At 42.6% G+C, this 17997-nt stretch overlaps 1 protein-coding gene across 1 annotated transcript in view; it reads right to left on the reverse strand.

The window, feature by feature from the left end:
- Positions 1-210: 210 nt before the first annotated feature.
- Positions 211-17997, reverse strand: part of LAP3 (leucine aminopeptidase 3) — a 34330-nt gene continuing 16543 nt past the window's right edge. Inside the window, exons 6-13 of the mRNA XM_040335205.1 lie at positions 15066-15230; positions 13088-13246; positions 11967-12091; positions 9765-9853; positions 7778-7880; positions 5807-5886; positions 2763-2875; positions 211-572 (exon numbers count right to left, since the gene is read on the reverse strand). Coding sequence (XP_040191139.1) covers positions 377-572; positions 2763-2875; positions 5807-5886; positions 7778-7880; positions 9765-9853; positions 11967-12091; positions 13088-13246; positions 15066-15230 — 1030 coding nt within the window. The 3' untranslated portion in view covers positions 211-376. The remainder of the gene's footprint in view (positions 573-2762; positions 2876-5806; positions 5887-7777; positions 7881-9764; positions 9854-11966; positions 12092-13087; positions 13247-15065; positions 15231-17997) is intronic.

Consider the following 17997-nt stretch of genomic DNA (forward strand, 5'->3'; position numbering starts at 1 on the left):
TCTTTAAACCTGGTGCTATTCCTGCCATAAGTGTCCCATAATACCTGTTCCTTCCCAAGGAGGCTGAAAGTACGGACCTATCCTTATAAACAGGTGAACTGCACAAGGGTTGGTTATTTTTTTTGCAGTGATAAGAGTTTAAGGTTATTCAACCATTATATAAACAGCATTTTGCCTCGTGACCTTCTTTATAACTGACTGTACAAGAAATAGCACCTTGTTTGCCTTTTATTATTGTATTTGTCCATAAAATGCTATGAACATTTATGTTGAATGATGTGTTAGTAATAAAAAGATAGAAAACGTGTCATTTTATGTAAAGTTCATTATGCCTAGAAGATTTCCAATACTGGTTGCCAGTCTATTCCATTCAGCATTATGATGGGTTCTTGTCTTTACTGAGTCGATCAGCAAATTCAGTCAAGGTCCTTGTGGGGCGCCCTGCCATTCCTTTGCGCATGTAAGGAACCTCATCCTTGTTTGACATGACGCCAGCGATGTCTAGATGAGCCCAGTGAGGCACGGTGACAAACTGCTTCAGAAATGCCGCTGCAGTACATGCTCCTCCAGACCTGCAAAGGCAACATACAGTTAGTCTACTTCTATGATACTGCTGAGGTTTGCAGACTTAAATTGAGACAGCCAGTGACATCTTAAGCCACTTATAGACCCCAATGACCTTAGCACCTCGACAAAGCACCTGCCTCTGCTACCCCAACACTGCATGTAGACTAATAGTAACGCCAAAACTTTGTATAGTGTTAAAGCCCCTGTCAAGTTTTTAATCCATGTCTCCCTTCAGGGAGATTTAGTTTTACATCTCATCATGACGGGAACGAATGGAAAACTAGTACACAGGGGACCTAAAAACAAAAATTAAATTTTTAGTGCAGTGAGGAAGACTTCGAACTTGTCTGGTGACAACTATTCCCCTTAACCACTTAAGGACTGGCTTGCTTATATATATATATATACATACATATACATACATACATATATATATATACACACACACACACACACACGTCAGCAATTTAAAGATAGATGATATCTCAGTAACGGCAGCAGCTGCTGCCACAACCAAGATATCCATCTTTTCCGTGGCCGATCCTTTAAAATGATAATGGTGGTTCGCCGTGAGATCACCGTTATCGGTGGCAGGACCCCCCCACCGCCGGTAGCGGCGGAGGCAATCGGGTCCTTCTCCCTCTGTGGCATGTATACGAGTGAGGGCAAGATGGCCCCCACCCGTCTCCATACCATAGCAGGGTGGAAGCAATGTCAAAATGACATGTCTGCCCATGCAACTTAAAAAAGGCACATTGCTTTTTCAAATGACAATTTATTTTTAATTGCATTTTAGAGCAATTTTGAGATCTGAGGTCTTTTTGACCCCAGATCTCATTTAAGAGGACCTGTCATGCTTTTTTTCTATTACAAGGAAACATTTTTTTAAAAGCACCCCGACCCGACGAGCTCGCGCGCAGGAAGCGAACGCATACGTGAGTAGCGTCCGCATAAGAAAATGGTGTTCAAAACCACACAAGTAAGGTATCGCCGCAATCGTTAGAGAAAAAGCAATAATTCTAGCTCTAGACCTCCTAAATCAAAAGATGCAACTTATAGAATTTTTTAAATGTCGCCTATGGAGCCGGCGCGTAACATTATTATTAGATCGCCTATTTACTCGCGCAACATTATCCTTCACAATATAAAAAAAAAAAATTGGGCTAACTTTACTGTTGTCTTATTTGACTAAAAGTATTGCAATGACCGCCATTTTATTCTCTAGGGCAGGGTTATGCAATTAGCGGACCTCCAGCTGTTGCAATCATGCCTCTAGGTGTCATGCTCGACTCGTACGGCGCTTTGTGAATGGGCGGCTGCCTCCTGGGATGCACACACAGTTCCCAGAAGGCAGCACGCCCCATTCACCAGAAGACACCACGACGGAGGATGAGGCAGAAGATCCACCGCGGTGGAGGAAGAGGCAGAAGAGCTACTTCTGTTATTGACATTTTGACCAAAAACTAGCTCCCCCCGTCACGATTGGCGAAAGGAGCCGGACGGCGATGCGCATGCGCCGACTCGCCGTTCGGCTCCTTTCGCCAACCGTGACGCGGCTTACGCGACGGGGGGGGGGGAGCTCGTTTTTGGTCAAAATGTCAATCACAGACATGTGAGGAACGCCCACTCCCGCGGGACTCGCAACGGGTGAATATGCTGTACAAAGGTATGTACAGCTTCAAAAAAATAATAATAGCCTTAATCGTATTGGAATGTGGGGGGCCAGTGTAATAAGAAAAAGTAGTTTTAAGGGTGAACCTCCCCTTTAAGCAGTGCAGATGTTAATCTTTTGCATGTATTTTAGCCCTTTCCAGGACTGAATAGAAGGCTCTCTTTTTACAAGTAGGTTTTGTCAAATGGCCATTGCATTGGGTCATGCTGCCATTATAAATACAAACAAGTGCTGAATCTCACTCAATGGCAGATAAGGTCAAAGAAATAGTGTTTGAACCTGAATGAATTATAGTGTTGGCATAATATATAAAACTGCATTTTATTTATTATAGGCATTTATATAGTGGTGAAAACTGACACAGCATTTTACATACTATACACAGTCACACCAGCCCCTGCCCTTACAAATTGTATTTTACTATGCATACAGTTCGCTCCAAAGGATACCACCAAGTGTGGGTCCAAAAAAAAAAAACACACACAAACAAAAAGGGAAACTTATTCATTTCAAGCTCTCATACCTGCTGTATTTCCCAACATTATTAAGGTCAGCAAGGGCAGACTCTGTCACTTGTTTGCTATAGTGCTCAAAGAGAGGCATCCTCCATACTCGGTCCCCAGTCACAGCACCGGCCTGAAAATAATGAATGCAACACATTTAGAAAACACAGATTAATGGATTTTAAAAAGGACAGTTTCTCACAACCAATAAGTACACTCCATGTAAATTGCTAACTTTTTGAACATATTTGAACAGTCAATCAGATTTGAAATTAAAAAGAGAAGCCGTGACTGTCAGTCGCCGCTCTCTGCTCTGCCCTTCCAACACTCACAAAAGCGCTGGACAGTGGAGGGGGTGGCTGGCTCAACCTCTGAGCGGCACACAGAGGCCGAGTCAACTTTCAGTTAGACATCTATTGTCGGGATCCCTCCAGAGCCTGGACCAGCTCTGATGTCAGCAGATTTTAGTCTGTTGTCGGCTGATTCTGTGTTACAGGAGTGCAGAATGAAGTGCACTCCTGTAACCAACAGAAGATTTAGAGGGATATACTTGAAGGAATGACAGATAAAAATATGACATGGTGTATTCATTGTCATGACCCAATCAAGTTAATTATGGAAAAAGTAATTACAACCCCTACATTTACCACCACTTTAAATGACATTTAATTTTAGTGTCAATATGAGATCTAAGGTCTTTGACCCCAGATCTCATATTTAAAGAGATCTCGTCATGTTTTTTCTCTATTACAAGGGATGTTTACATTCTTTGTAATAGGAATAAGTGACAGTTTTTTTAAAGAACAGTGTAAAAATAAAATACATTTTTTAAAACGCGCCCCGTCCCGCCAAGCTTGCATGCAGAAGCAAACGCATACGTGAGTAGTGCCCGCATATGAAAACGGTGTTCAAAACCACCCATGTGAAGTATCGCCGCGATCGGTAGAGCGAGAGCAATAATTCTAGACCTCCTCTGTAAACACCAAATCTCAGAAAGAGGCTCGGTCCTTAAGTGGTTAAAAAGATGACCATACGATTTGAAATTAGAGCTGCACGATTCTGGCTAAACTGAGAAGCACAATTTTTTTTACTTAGAATAAAGATCACGATTCTCGTGGTGCAACATCTTTCACATTATACAAAAAAAAAAAATTGTGCTAACTTTTCTGGAAAAAAAAAAAAAAACCTGTAAAGGTTTGGTCTTTAAAATGGTTAAACCTCCTTCAATTTACACCCCCGAGTTCTTTCCTTTGATAAAAAGAATAAAAAGTTACTTTGGGCCAGATTCACAGAAAAAGTACCCCGGAGTATCTGCTGATACTCCGGCGTACTTTCAAATTTGCCGCGTCATATCTTTATTTTGAATTTTCAAACAAAGATACAACGGCATTTGTTAAGATCCGACAGGCGTACGGCTTCGTACGCCTTTGGATCTTAGGATGCAATACTACGGTGCCCGCTGGGTGGAGTTTGCATCGTTTTCCGCGTCGGGTATGCTAATTAGCTGTTTACGGCGATCCACGAAGGTACGCGCGTTCGTCGCATTCTCTAACGTCGTCGCTAGTCAGCTTTTCCCGTCGCAAAGTTACGGCTGCTATTTAGGTGGTGTAAAAATAGACAGGCCATGTTAAAGTATGGCCGTCGTTCCCACGTCGAATTTCGATTTTTTTTTTTTTTTTTTTTGCTCAAGTCGTCCGGGAATCCATTGAAGGTAGGATCCCCCTGCAACTGTGAGCCCAATACAGCATCCCATTTAAAATCCCTATTTCCAAAAAAAAAAAAACACCATTACTGACTCCAGTGGGGGGGAGAAACCTCAGGCTTAAAGTAGTAAGGTAGGAGAGCTCTGGAGAGGTCCTTCCTTTGCTCTTGTTCTATGCTACCCGACCTACCCAGGAGGACTGCATGTTGATCCTGTTGGTCCAGAGGAAACAAAAGAACTGAGGCATGCAGGTGAGTGTGAACCTTTTATAATGGAGGATATTTCATTTCCTGCTCTCAGATGGTAGGAGCCCCCTCTCAGATGCTGCCCTGGAAGATGACTTTTAAAAACAGGCATTCAGAAGACAGCAGCATCGCTTACTAAATGCTTGCAACCACTGCTCTACCACCCTCTGAAAAGCAATCTATTGCCGATTGCTTTTCCAATGGGTAGTAGAGTGCCACACATGTATAGTTAACCTAAATGTTGCTTTCAAACAAATGAGAAGGCAGAACACGGCTTCTTTGCCAAGTCTGCCCACACCCCATTCTCATGTCCAACAAGAGCAATTCAGTTCCCCACAGGTAGATTTCAGGAAAAAGATGGGGGTTTGAAAGTTAGGGAAGTAATAAGCAGATTAAAGGGGTTTTCCACCCATTTTGTAAGTTTATTAAAAGTCAGCAGCTACAAAAAGTGTAGCTGCTGGCTTTTAATAAACCGACACTTACCTGCTCCACGGCTCCAGCGACCCGCCGGACGGGGCTCCGCTCCTCGCCCCCCCCTCGCCGGCCGGCGTCTTCATGCTCAGTGTGGGCACCCGGCCGTGACAGCTTTCGGCTTTACGGCCGGGCACCCACTGCGCATGCGTGAGCGGCGCGGCCCCGCGAGGCGCCGTCTGATTGGACAGGCGATTGCCTACAGCAGCCCCTTCCTGTAGGTGATTAAGCTTAATCGCCTAGGCGATTAGGCTTAATCGTCTGCCCGGAAGGAGGAAGTGGGACAGGAAGTCCCACTCCTCCTGAAGCCCCCACTCCCCCCCCAAAAAAATTACATGCCAAATGTGGCATGTAAGGGGGTGAGGAGTGGGATAAGCGGAAGTTTCAAATTTGGGTGGAACTCCGCTTTAACGAAGTACAATGAAGATCAGAAGTGTGCACAGGAAAGGTTTTTCAATCTAACAAAAAAAGGTCTGAATATTTCGAAGAGATGGCGTTTTGCATGAATTATGGGACCATGGATATAAAAGCAAGCCCGATTTATACCTTACACCAGCTATTATAATAATCACTGTTTACATATCATTGTATGAGTATATTTGTAAACTGCACAGTTCTGTAGAAAACTAAAGAAAAAAAACGCAACCTCTTGAAGATGAGTCCACAGCCAGGAAGAATTGGTGAACACACCAGTAGCAGCAGATCCTAAAGCCACGTCCATAGCACCTGCAAGAAAGAGCGTACTGTAAGCAGAGAGGAAGCTGGACACGTATCTCACTGTACATACGCTAGTTGTCTGGTCATCTCTACCTATGATACTCTTGAGTCACTGACATTGAAAAAGGTACATAGCAAGTGGTGTCAGAACACCTGATCTGCATATTTCAGGTCAGACGATCAAAGTATTGAAGCCATTGGATATCATGACAGTCAAGCAATTAGCATTTTCAGGAGGGTCAGCGATATTAGCTTTAAATCTCTCAGTTCAGGTTTCCAAGATGTGTTCCATTTGCAGGATGAATTACATTTCAATAACTTGTGAAGCTCCCTTACCCAGGGCACACCATTATGCAAAACAACTTAAAGCGGGGTTCCCATCACATATTTCAAATTTTAAAAATATCTGCTTTCATCTCGCTTTCTATACGTCTCTATGGTGTCACTTACTATTTGAAGATGTCTCGCTGAGTTATTGTAAAGGAACACTTTATATCTTTGCCTCTTGAACGTTTTCATTTTGCTTGTGGGCATTGTGAAGCCCACAAGCAGTTGCTTGAAGGAATACTGTGGATGACGGTGCCCGTCCCACCCCATTCTCGTGCGTCCGCAATAGCACTGCAACGCCGCCAAACACATGGGTTGCCATCACAACGAGCGGCGGCGAAAGTGCACGCCGTTGTGATGACAACCCATAAATATCAACAAGCCCAGAGACACAGGGGAAGCGCACGGCATCCTGGGAGCCGACGTCAGGATCCTTGGTGAATAGGAAGGCAGATTTTGTGGGACTGCATAGCAACAGGCATTTCAAGGTGAGTAAAAAATAAAAAAAAATACTTTTGGAGGTCTAATCTACACTTTAACCACTTGAGATCCGCGCTATGGTCGAAAGACGTCCACAGCGCGGCTCTCAAGTGCCGGATGGACGTCCATAGACGTCCTGCTGTTGTTGTTCCTTGGGCGCGCAGCGGGGAAACAACGTGCTCGGCGCATCGCTCGGGAGCCGATGCGAGTGCCTGGCGGCCGCGATGTCCGCCAGACAATCGCGATCGTCGGTAACACAGCAGGACGTGGAGCTCTGTGTGTAAACACAGAGCTCCACGTGCTGTGAGGTAGAGAGGAGACCGATCTGTGTCCCTTTACATAGGGACACAGCATCGGTCACCTCCCCCAGTCACCCCCCACACAGTAAGAACACAATGAGGGAATACATTTAACCCCTTCCTCACGCCCTAGGTGTTAACTGTTCACTGCCAGTCACATTTATACAGTAATTAGTGCATTTTTATAGCACTGATCGCTGTATAAATGTGAATGGTCCCAAAATTGTGTCAAAAGTGTCCGATACGTCCGTCGCAATATCGCAGGCCTGACAAAAAAAAAAAAAAAAAAAAACACACATAAATCTATCCCCCATTTCATAGGCACTGTAACTTTTGCGCAAACCAGTCGCTTATTGCGATTTTTTTTTTTTTTTTTACAAAAATACGTCGAAAAATACCTATCGGCCTTAACTGAGAAAAAAAAAGTGTTTTTTTTTTAAAAAATTGGGATATTTATTATAGCAACAAGTAAAAAAAATATATATATTTTTTAAAATTGTCGCTCTTTTTTTGTTTATAGCGCAAAAAATAAAAACCGCAGAGGTGATCAAATACCACCAAAATAAAGCTCTATTTGTGGGGAAAAAAGGACGCCAATTTTGTTCGGGAGCCACGTCGCACGACCGCGCAATTGTCAGTTAAAGCAACGCAGTGTGTCACCCACTTTGTTTGTTACATTGTTATTTATTGGCAGATCTGCCACAGCAGGTCAAAAGTCAATAAATAAATAATTCAAAGACTATTTTTATATTTTCTGCATTGTAATATTCAATACCAGCTTATACAGTACATACCAGTTAGCGTTGCTGCATTTACGATGGCTCTTGCGTTGAAACCATGTGCATAACAAAGGGCATCAGCCAACAGCAGTCGCCCTTCAGCATCAGTGTTGTCCACCTGTCAGAATGTTTAGGTTTACCAAATTTGGAACTCCGAAATACATGTATTGAAGCAAAGGGGGTTTAACAATTATGCAATGGGACAATAGTCTGCAACTACGGCAATAAGTTAAATCAGCTGTTCAGAAGTTATTGTTGTTTGAATGGAAGCATCCCTCCCTACAAACATTTATAGAGAGGACTATCCTAGGCAATAGTAATCATGATCACCAGGACCAGAATCATCATAGGAACACTCACAGACAATGCTGATCTCTGTACAGAGACACTTTAGCAATACAACATTGTTCATACATAGTTTACCCTTCCAAGCATGTACACATACCCAGCCATGCTCCCTCACCCACCTGCCTAAGCAGAACTTAGAGAAGAGGATGACATCATGGCATCCCCATGACAGAGTTCAGGCTTATTGAGTACTCAGGCCTGAACACTGAAATAGGGAAGGTCACATGTTTCCACATACCCAGAAGCCCCATTCAATTAGAAAGGGCTCTGACCGTGTGGGAAACAGTGAACATGGCTGGGTAAGTATACATGCCTGGCAAGATGGGGGGGGGGGGGGTTGGGTCAACTATGTGCAGACACTGACACTTTTTAAAAGTAGACTGTACATTCTCCTTAAAAGGGTTTGTTCACTTTTTCCGATAGTTTTTTTGTAAAGGAGAACACACAACACCCTCCCCCAGCCCCAGGTGTAATCACCCCTGTGGGTAATGAGCTGTCCAGGCCCCTGCAGCAAGTGTAGCAGTCTGGGGATTTGAAATCCTAATTTATTCTCTCCCTTGTTTTTGGCTTCCAGGACAGATCAGAGTGATTCTCTGTGCCAGTGCTGACCAATAAGAATTGCTCTGATCCTTCCCAGAATCTCTACAGAAAGGAGGAGAGGAGTGGGGATTTCTAATCCCCAGAACGCTACAATGGCTGTGTGGGCACTGTCAGCTCATCACTCATGGAGATGAATGCAGCGGACATTAGCGAAGTAGGAGGGTGTACTTTTTAAATTTTTCTGAAAAAGTGAACTTCCATGTTAACTTCTTGGAGCCCGGGTCATTGTCAAATGACGGCCACAAGGTGGCTCTACAGGTCCAGGAGGCCGTCTATTTACGGCCTCGGCTCCTCTGGCCACTGGGGGGGGGGGGGCGCGTGCTCGACACGTCACTGAGATGTCGATGCGCATGCCTGGCGGCTGCGATGTTTGCCACGTACCCGCGATCGGCCATTACACAGCCAAGGATGTGGATGTGTGTGTAAACAGAGATCCACTTCCTGTCAGGGAGAGGAGACCGATGCTGTGTCCCTTGTACATAGGGACACAGAAGATCGGTCACCTCCCCCAGTCAGTCCCCTCCCCCCACAGTAAGAATCACTCCCAGGGAACACATTTAACCCCTTCCTCGCCCCCTAGTGTTAACCCCTTCCCTGCCAGTCACATTTATACAGTAATCAGTGCATATTTATAGAACTGTTCGCTGTATAAAATGTGAATGGTCCCAAAAAATGTGTCAAAAGTGTCCAATGTGTCCACCAAAATATGGCAGTCCTGCCAAAAATCGCAGATAACCGCCAAAAAGTCATAATTCTATCCCCCATTTTGTAGCCGCTATAAAACTTTTGCCCAAACCAATCACTATAAGCTTATTGCGATTTTATTTTACCAAAAATATGTAGAAGAATACGCATTGGCCTAAACTGAGGAAAAACATTTATTTTTTTAATTTGAATATTTATAGCAAAACAGTGTTTTTTTCAAAATTGTCACTTTTTTTGCTTATAGTGCAATTTTCATTCAAAGCGTGACAGTGCCAAAAGCTGAAATTTTGCCTGGGCAGGAAGGGGGTGAATGTACCCAGTAAGCAAGTGGTTAAAGCAAGTGTTTTACCTGAATCGTCTTTCCATTCTTTGCTCTCACAACATCCCCAGGTTTATTTGCTCTGCCGTTGGGCATATTTTCACACAGTGGAGCCAAACCTGAAGAAAATTTGCAATGCAGATTAATTTATCAATCACTTCTGAACATAGTATAAAGTAAACGCGATTTGGTGTCAAAGTCTAAGGACCTTCGAAATAATCAGGTTTTTTTTTACAGCCTTTAATGGATTCAATAAACAAACTGGCCAAGTAATTCCTTTTTAGATGAACTGTACAAGACTTTTACAGCCACACAGGATGGGAGAGGAGATGCCAAAGCACTTCAAACAGATCAATACATTTTGCCTACTTGTGCAGCACTAAACACAATCTGCTGTATTCTTTGCCAAGCTGTGGGGTCACCCATTGGACTTTTAGACTTCAGATACAATTTAATATTAAACCTTTCCCTTTGGATTAGTGACACTTTCTGCAGAAACTGTTTTGAAGTTATTTAGTTTTTCTTCTGGTCAGTAAAATTCACTTCCTCACTGTATTCCTCATGTTCATGAAAATATTGCAATATGGGATGCGTCTGAATGAATGAATGAATGAATGACTTGTATAGCGCTACACATGCGAACTGAATCGCCTCTGGTCGCTATTCCAGCCAGTGTCTGCTTGGCTGGTGCGGTCATTTTCCCATCATTATTATTTGACTGTATGGCTACATGTATGAGAACAGTTTGATTGAATAGATACACAAATACAGTGTATGCCTTACATAGATGGATACTGAAATCTAGCAAACCAGATTTGTAATATTAACCAAACTCTTATGCATGTACCCCGTTTCCCTGAAAATAAAACCTACCCCTAAAATAAGACCTAACGTAATTTTCCAGGAGGACTGCAATATAAGCCCTACCCCGAAAATAAGCCCTAGTTTAAAATGCTATAACCCACTCTATTACAGTAGTACACAATGTACAATGTGTGTGTTTCTGTAACATAAATGCAGGGAAGAGAGCTCCGGCAGGTCACAAAAGCGCAGAGCGGTGCTATAATGAAGGTACTTGGCACAATTATATTACAGAAATACACACATTGTACATTATATACTACAGTAATAGAGTGGATTACAAGATTTTACAAGCATTTTAACTAAGTTCACACTGGGGATTCCTAACAGGCAGGTCGAGAGAGGGGAAGAGAAGACCGCACATTACATGGCAAGACCTACCCCAAAAAAAGGGATTTTTAATACAGCTTACCTGTAAAATCCTTTTCTTGGAGTACATCACGGGACACAGAGCGGCATAGTAATGAATATGCCGCTCTGTGTCCCGTGATGTACGAGAAAGAAATAAGCCCTACTGTGTCTTTTGTTGCCAAAATTAATATAAGACCCGGGCTTATTTTCGGGGAAACACGGTATTGAGGTTGTTATGCATCGGTCGATAAATTTGTGTGTTGGTGACTTTTTTTTTTTTTTTTTAAGCCCCATGGGCAAACAAATAATGTTTTATAATTGTTAAATAGGGATGGAGGCGCCTCCTTATGTGTATCAGATCACAACAAAATGTGCTGTATGGCCAGCTTCACTCTGCTTTCCATCAAATACCACCAGGCCAAATGACAGCACTTTTAAATTAAAGGAGTATAGCCAGGGAGCACACACTATATTTACCAAAAGTTTTGGGACACCTGCCTTTACATGAACTTTAATTGCATCCCAGTCTTAGTCCGTAGGGTTCAATATTGAGTTGGCCCACCCTTTTCGTGTTTGATCTGCACTCCTGTGACCCATTTTTAGAAGTCGGCAGGCTAAATCCCACTGTTGAGTGATGCCTCTTAGCCAATCCAGGCTTTGGATCGGTCCAGACTTTACTGTTAGGATCCACCCAGATGCCTGGATGGGCTACTGGGAGCCTGAACCAGCTGCTCCTTTCGCCTTTACAGCCTGGCGCTCATGTGAACGCTTAAGGGGAAGAACAGAGAGCTCGTCACTGGCTCTTTGCTCAGCAAAGACCAAGAAATAAGTGAACAGCGATCTTTGATCGCTCTGTACTTAGTCTTAGAAACCATTAGGGGACAGATGCAGAATCGGATCGGTGCTGCATCCACCTAGGCAAGTATAAATGTTTTTGTTTTTTTAAACACATACTTCTGTTTTAACAGATTTTTACTTGTGTTCATACCACACATATTAAAGGATGCCACATTAACCTACCAATCAGATTGATGGGCAACTTTAGTGTTGCAGCAGTTAATATTGCAGAAGAGACAGTAGCAGCTCCACCCATATCTGCTCTCATTGCATCCATTCCTGATGATGGCTTTATAGAAATCCCACCACTAAAAAAAAAGGAAAAAAGTGAAGAATTAGAAAAATAAGATGAGATATAAAAAAAAAAAAAAAAGAAAAAAGAAAAAAAAAAAGAAGGAGATGTGGTAAGGGATATACAGAACATGTAATACCAACATAAATAAAGCAATTATTATAAAACCAAGATACATTCCTTTTACATATGCTGGGTTCTTGCCTATGTCCAACTGCACATGTGCCAAGGTGGCCTAACATGCTAGTCGATGTGCATTTATAAAGAACGGTCATCAAGATCAGGAAGTCTTACAAACAAGGGAGTTACAAAACATTGAATTTACAAAAGTTGGAATATGAAACCCAGGGATATCATGTATGGGCAAAAACCGCAAAGATGCAGCTACTCCTGTGGTCCCCCCCCCCCTCTTTCTTAATTACAGGAACCTTCTCTTGCTACTAGAACAAAAATAACAGTGCTCACTGCATGCCAGTGCAGAACTACTATTTAAAGCTAAAATTGCAAGCTGCAGTACCTAACTTACCAGCAGGAGGCAACACTGGATCAGTTAGCAGAATGGGCCCCGGAGTTTGTGTGCAGTGGATTTTTTTTTTTTTTTTTAAAGTGGTTGGAGAGGAGGAAAAAGAAGAAAGAAGACTTGCAAGACAAAAGGCATAATGAGCTAGTGCCGGGCTCCATCACTGCGATTGGCCGGAGCCACGATGACGTTGTCACCACTGGTCACGGCACGGCTTCTGAAGAAACGGCACATTCAGTTACAGTGAATATCTCCTAAACTGTGCAAGTTTAGGAGATATTCACGGTACCTATAGGCTTACCTGTAGGTAAAAGTGGTGTAACCATGTTTACAACAACTTTAATGGGAATCCTAATAAACCTCCGCCCCCAAATAATCTGGGACATGACCACAAAAATGTTACATAACATTTAGCAGAAGTTAAATTGCCAGCATATAGAATTTCAGAGATAAATGTTTTGTTAACTCCAATTATCTTTTCAGTATCCGCACCTGTCAAAAGTGACTCCCTTCCCAACAAAGACCAGGGGCTGCTCCTTCGGGTCAGGGCTGCCACTATAGTGGATTTCCAACAGCACTGGAGGTTCATCAGACCCTTTGGCCACACTTAAAAATGCTCCCATCTGTTGCTCTTCTATCCATTGTTTTGACCTAGGGAGACATTTAAATGCATGGTAAGTTATTTATTTTTTTTCCCCCCCATTTTAAAATTATCAAAAAAACATTTTCATAATTAGTAATAAAACCAAACAAAGATGTAATAATGAGATTGCACAGTGCTGAAAAAGGAAACTGTACTGGAGTGAGTATTGGTGGACCTAGTACAGAGGAAAAAAAAAATATAATAAAAAAAATATAATGTAATAGGGCTCAAAAAAGTCCTGAGCTACTAGCCAGGCCTCAAAGGTTACTCGCCACCAGTGCCCCACTTAATCCCTAACCTACCCCGCCCCTAGACACGCCCTCAAATTATCTCATGAAATTACACTTAAATGTTTTATGCAAAAATGAGTTACAAAAATAAATAACTTTATCAGTGCAGCCTCACCTGTGCCCACCGTTGCAGCCATACTGTGCCCATTGCAGCCTCGCCTGAGCCGAGAAATGCATGGCTGGAGGAGGATGAGAGCCGTGGGATAGCACGCTGTTACCGGCACTTACATTATGATTGTCTCCGCTCTGCTCAACACAGCCCCGCCTCCTCCTGCCTGCGCCTGTGATAGATAGAACGCATCACAGCAGTGGACCGGCGTTCTATCTATCACAGGTGCAGGCAGGAGGAAGCTGGGCTGTGTTGAGCAGAGCGGAGACAATCATAATGTTAGCGCCGGTAACAGCGTGCTATCCCACGGCTCTCCTCTTCCTCCATGCTCCCGATCAACCCCGCCGGCGGTGCTCTCCCCACCCCCTCCCAGGCAGGCAGCCCAGCTCGCAAGACCTTCAATTTTGAAATAATATTTTGCCTTGCAGAGGATTACAGGAGTCTGTGTAAAAATAAATTCTGCAGCTATAGGTGAAAAGATAAATAAATAGATATTGCAGCATTTTCTACCCTGCTACCAAATAATCGAATATCTGTCAGATATGGGTGTCCGTATTGAATTGTCACTGTATGTCCGATTCCCTACTTTCGTTTTTTTGTATGCAGTGTTCCCCTGGGCTGCTTGAGTGCTAAAACGAAAAATGTATAAAAAAAAATATTGGATATAAAAATAACAAAATATTTAAATTTCTATTTTTTAAAGCGGTCTTCGTACTGTTCATGGAGAAATTGGGGGTTGATTTACTAAAACTGGCAAGCTCAAAACCTGTGTTCCAGATTCCTACCTTTTGTTATTCTGAAGTAATCCCTGCATGTTCCTCTGAGCCTCAGTGATGAGTGGGTCTAATGGGAGTGGTTTCATAATTATCTATCGGGTGTGCACCTGCAGGGCACCAATGAGGAAATCTGCTGGGCCTGCTTCCATTTAAACATGCTCCTATTGGGAGCATCCCTCCAAAAATTGGATTTTTGTTGCAGGGGATGACTGAAATCTGACTAGTATTTTAGGCAGACTTCTGGGAAAATTGATGAGCCAATCACACAAGCAGGAAATTAGGTTTCTGGGGGGTGGTCAGCACACAATCTGTGTACAGAACAACTCCAGGTAGCCATCTTTCAATGCATTGTCAGAAAATTACATTGGCCGCAGATTGAAAAGGAAAGGTCATTTTTAATAACATTCAATCACAATATGACTTGTGTCGCAATTGTATACACTATATTATTTTTCTTTATTTGCTATTCCCCCCCCCCCCACGAAAGTGGAGTTACCCTTTAAGCTTTGATTAAAAAAAAAAAAAAAAAACTTGGACTATGTTTGGTTTCTATGTAGAGCTGCACCAGATTTTGCACTCTATAATTTTAGTAAATCAACCCCAATGTTTCATGTGAGATTATTTTTATATTGTGCACAGACACAAAACGTACCTTGTAAAGACCTTCACATCGCCTCCCAACTTTCCCAACTGCTCCTCAAATATCTGAGCAAACTTAGTAGGCGTCATGTAGTTTGCAGGCGCTTCCATCAGATAGCGGGCCAGGTTCTGCCCCTCTGCATAGGACACTCCTTTCTGCCAGGCCTCTGCTTCTTGGCTAAAATAGAAAAATAGAGAAAAAGGGGTAGCAACCTTGTACGTGAGATATCAAAGCAAGAAATGGCGTGGATCCATAGGGTTAAAACTTACACGCCATTTGGGCTGAATATCGACACAGATATTAATGCCTTTATAAATAACTCTTAGATTCACTTACCTAGTCCATATTATGCTACCTTGCGTTATTTTATCTTACTTAGTTCTTATTGTGTTATTATGTATCATCCAAATGTATATGGTTCCTTTAAAATGTCTTTATTAAGGTTAATATTAAGGTTATGGATTGGGCAGCCCTTTCCAAATACGAGGTTCTGAACACTTGAATGTTAACATATCAGAATCCATTAATAGGGCCTTCATTGCTGGCTAATTACAATATGTTAGTCACTAATATGCTGTGATCAATATTTGCATCCCATTCTATTATTTGATTGGGACGCAGCTTTTATATATATTTTTCTTTCAGGTTTCAACCTATTTGGGGGTTATTGATAATTTTTAAATCGTATTTTTTAGTGCACTGTCATGTTGACTTTGTCGTTCTATTTTATTTTATTTTTAATTGCACTCTAATGAGTATAATCATGCCGGTTGCGGCAGACGAACATCAGCTATCTGCTCAAGCTGTGGCTTTCAGTTCTTCTGTTGCATCCGATCTCTGGAGCGTCTGTCCAGCCCTTTTTTCCGGCGGAGCTGTTTGATTGGTTACAATACGACCAATTGATCAGCCCTCTTGGTTTTTACCAAAACGAGGCTTGAGAGGCACACTCCATGTAGAATGTCTGCTTTTAAATTCACATTGGTACGCAGGGTTCCTCCGTTAGCACGTCATCACGCTACCGCCGCGTCACGTGGTCGCGAGTGACCACGTGATGCGGAAGTGATCCCTGCGTCTCAGTGACGAGCCTATAGCTTGTGTTTCCCGCAGCGGTTTGATGTCACGCTGCGGGACTCTATTTTACTTTATAATTACGCCATGATGTGAGCAATAAAGAAGTATATTAACGCCATTATAAGCGTTTCTCGGCATACGTCCCGCCAGCGCATGCGCACCAGCACTGGCTTGTCCCAGAATGAGGCTTGGTTTATCCAGTCATGCGCAGGCGCGGCTGGTGACGTCAGCTCCTCTCACATTGGCGTTTTGCTATTTAAGGGGGGTGATTCGGTGTGTTGCCTGTGCCCCAGAGGAAGCGATTTGTCGCGAAACCAGGTCGGCGGAACGTGCATCTACATCGGTATCACCCCCCGTTGACTGCATTTTTCCACACCATTGATGGGCTGTTTGGTCTGCTTCCGGCCGGAGCTTTAACTTGATAAGCCTGTCAAACACTGCTAAATTGTAAGTGTGCTTTTGTCTTAGTTTTTAAATAAATCAATTTTTACGGATTTACACTATTGTGGCCTCCTATGTTTTTTATGTGGTATGGTCATCGTATCCTCTAACACGGGAGTGCAACCGAGATCGTTATCTGGATTGTCCATACAAGCCTTTACTCCGTAGAGTTTAAAATCTTCATGCTACCTGGGGTCTTCTTTTAACTAAGAGACCACCGGGAATCTGGTAAGCAGATTCATTACTCGTTTGGTGGAGGTCTCTTCTTTTTCTTTTTTTTTTTGGATTGTCACTTATCAACATGGACTTTTCTTTTCATATTCACTGGTGAAAGGATTTTTTTTGCTTCCATTAAGGACTTTTTTCTGATAATTTGTTGTTCATTTATATTCATCATATTTTCCACGGATGATTTACTTTATTCGTTTTTGGACACATTTATGCATTTTTATTATGTGTAGCGCATCTTGTTTTTTCTCTATGTTTTTACTGTTTATATATACCCAGTAAGGTGCAGCTTCACTTTATCACATTGGATTGTTTACACATTATCATTTATTGTCTATCACTTAACATATTAGCGCAGTTGATTTCCCATTTTTTTCACATTTTCTAAAATAGAAAAATGCAAATCACACTCCTTGATATCATCTTTATCATATAAAGAGCTTTAGAAGACTGATCTTAACCACTTGCCGACCGTGCACCGTCGTTATACGTCCACAAGGTGGCTCTGCTGGGCGAGAGCACGTAATATGACGTCCTCTCTCCCAGCCGCCACTAGGGGGGCGCGCGTGCATGTGCCCGGCGGGCGCGATCGCCGCCGGGCACACGCGATCGCTCGTTACAGAGCGGGGATCGGGAGCTGTGTGTGTAAACACACAGCTCCCGGTCCTGTCAGCAGGGGAAATGCTGATCTTCGGTTCATACAATGTATGAGCAGAGGATCAGTGTTTCCCCTAGTGAGGCCACCCCCCCTACAGTAAGAACACACCCAGGGAACATACTTAACCCCTTCCCCGCCCCCTAGTGTTAACCCCTTCACTGCCAGTGGCATTTTTATAGTAATCCAATGCATTTTTATAGCACTGATCGCTATAAAAATGCCAATGGTCCCAAAAATGTGTCAAAAGTGTCCGAAGTGTCCGCCATAATGTCGCAGTACCGGGGAAAAAAAATAAAATAAAATCGCTGATCGCCGCCATTACTAGTAAAAAAAATATAATAAAAATGACATAAAAATACCCCCTATTTTGTAAACGCTATAACTTTTGCGCAAACCAATCAATAAACGCTTATTGCGATTTTTTTTTTACGAAAAATATGTAGAAGAAAACGTATCGGCCTAAACTGAGGAAAAAAAAAATGTTTTTTTATATATTTTTGGGGGATATTTATTATAGCAAAATGTAAAAAATATTCACTTTTTTCA

The sequence above is a fragment of the Rana temporaria genome, chromosome 1 (assembly GCF_905171775.1).
Source record: "Rana temporaria chromosome 1, aRanTem1.1, whole genome shotgun sequence".
Taxonomy (NCBI): domain Eukaryota; kingdom Metazoa; phylum Chordata; class Amphibia; order Anura; family Ranidae; genus Rana; species Rana temporaria.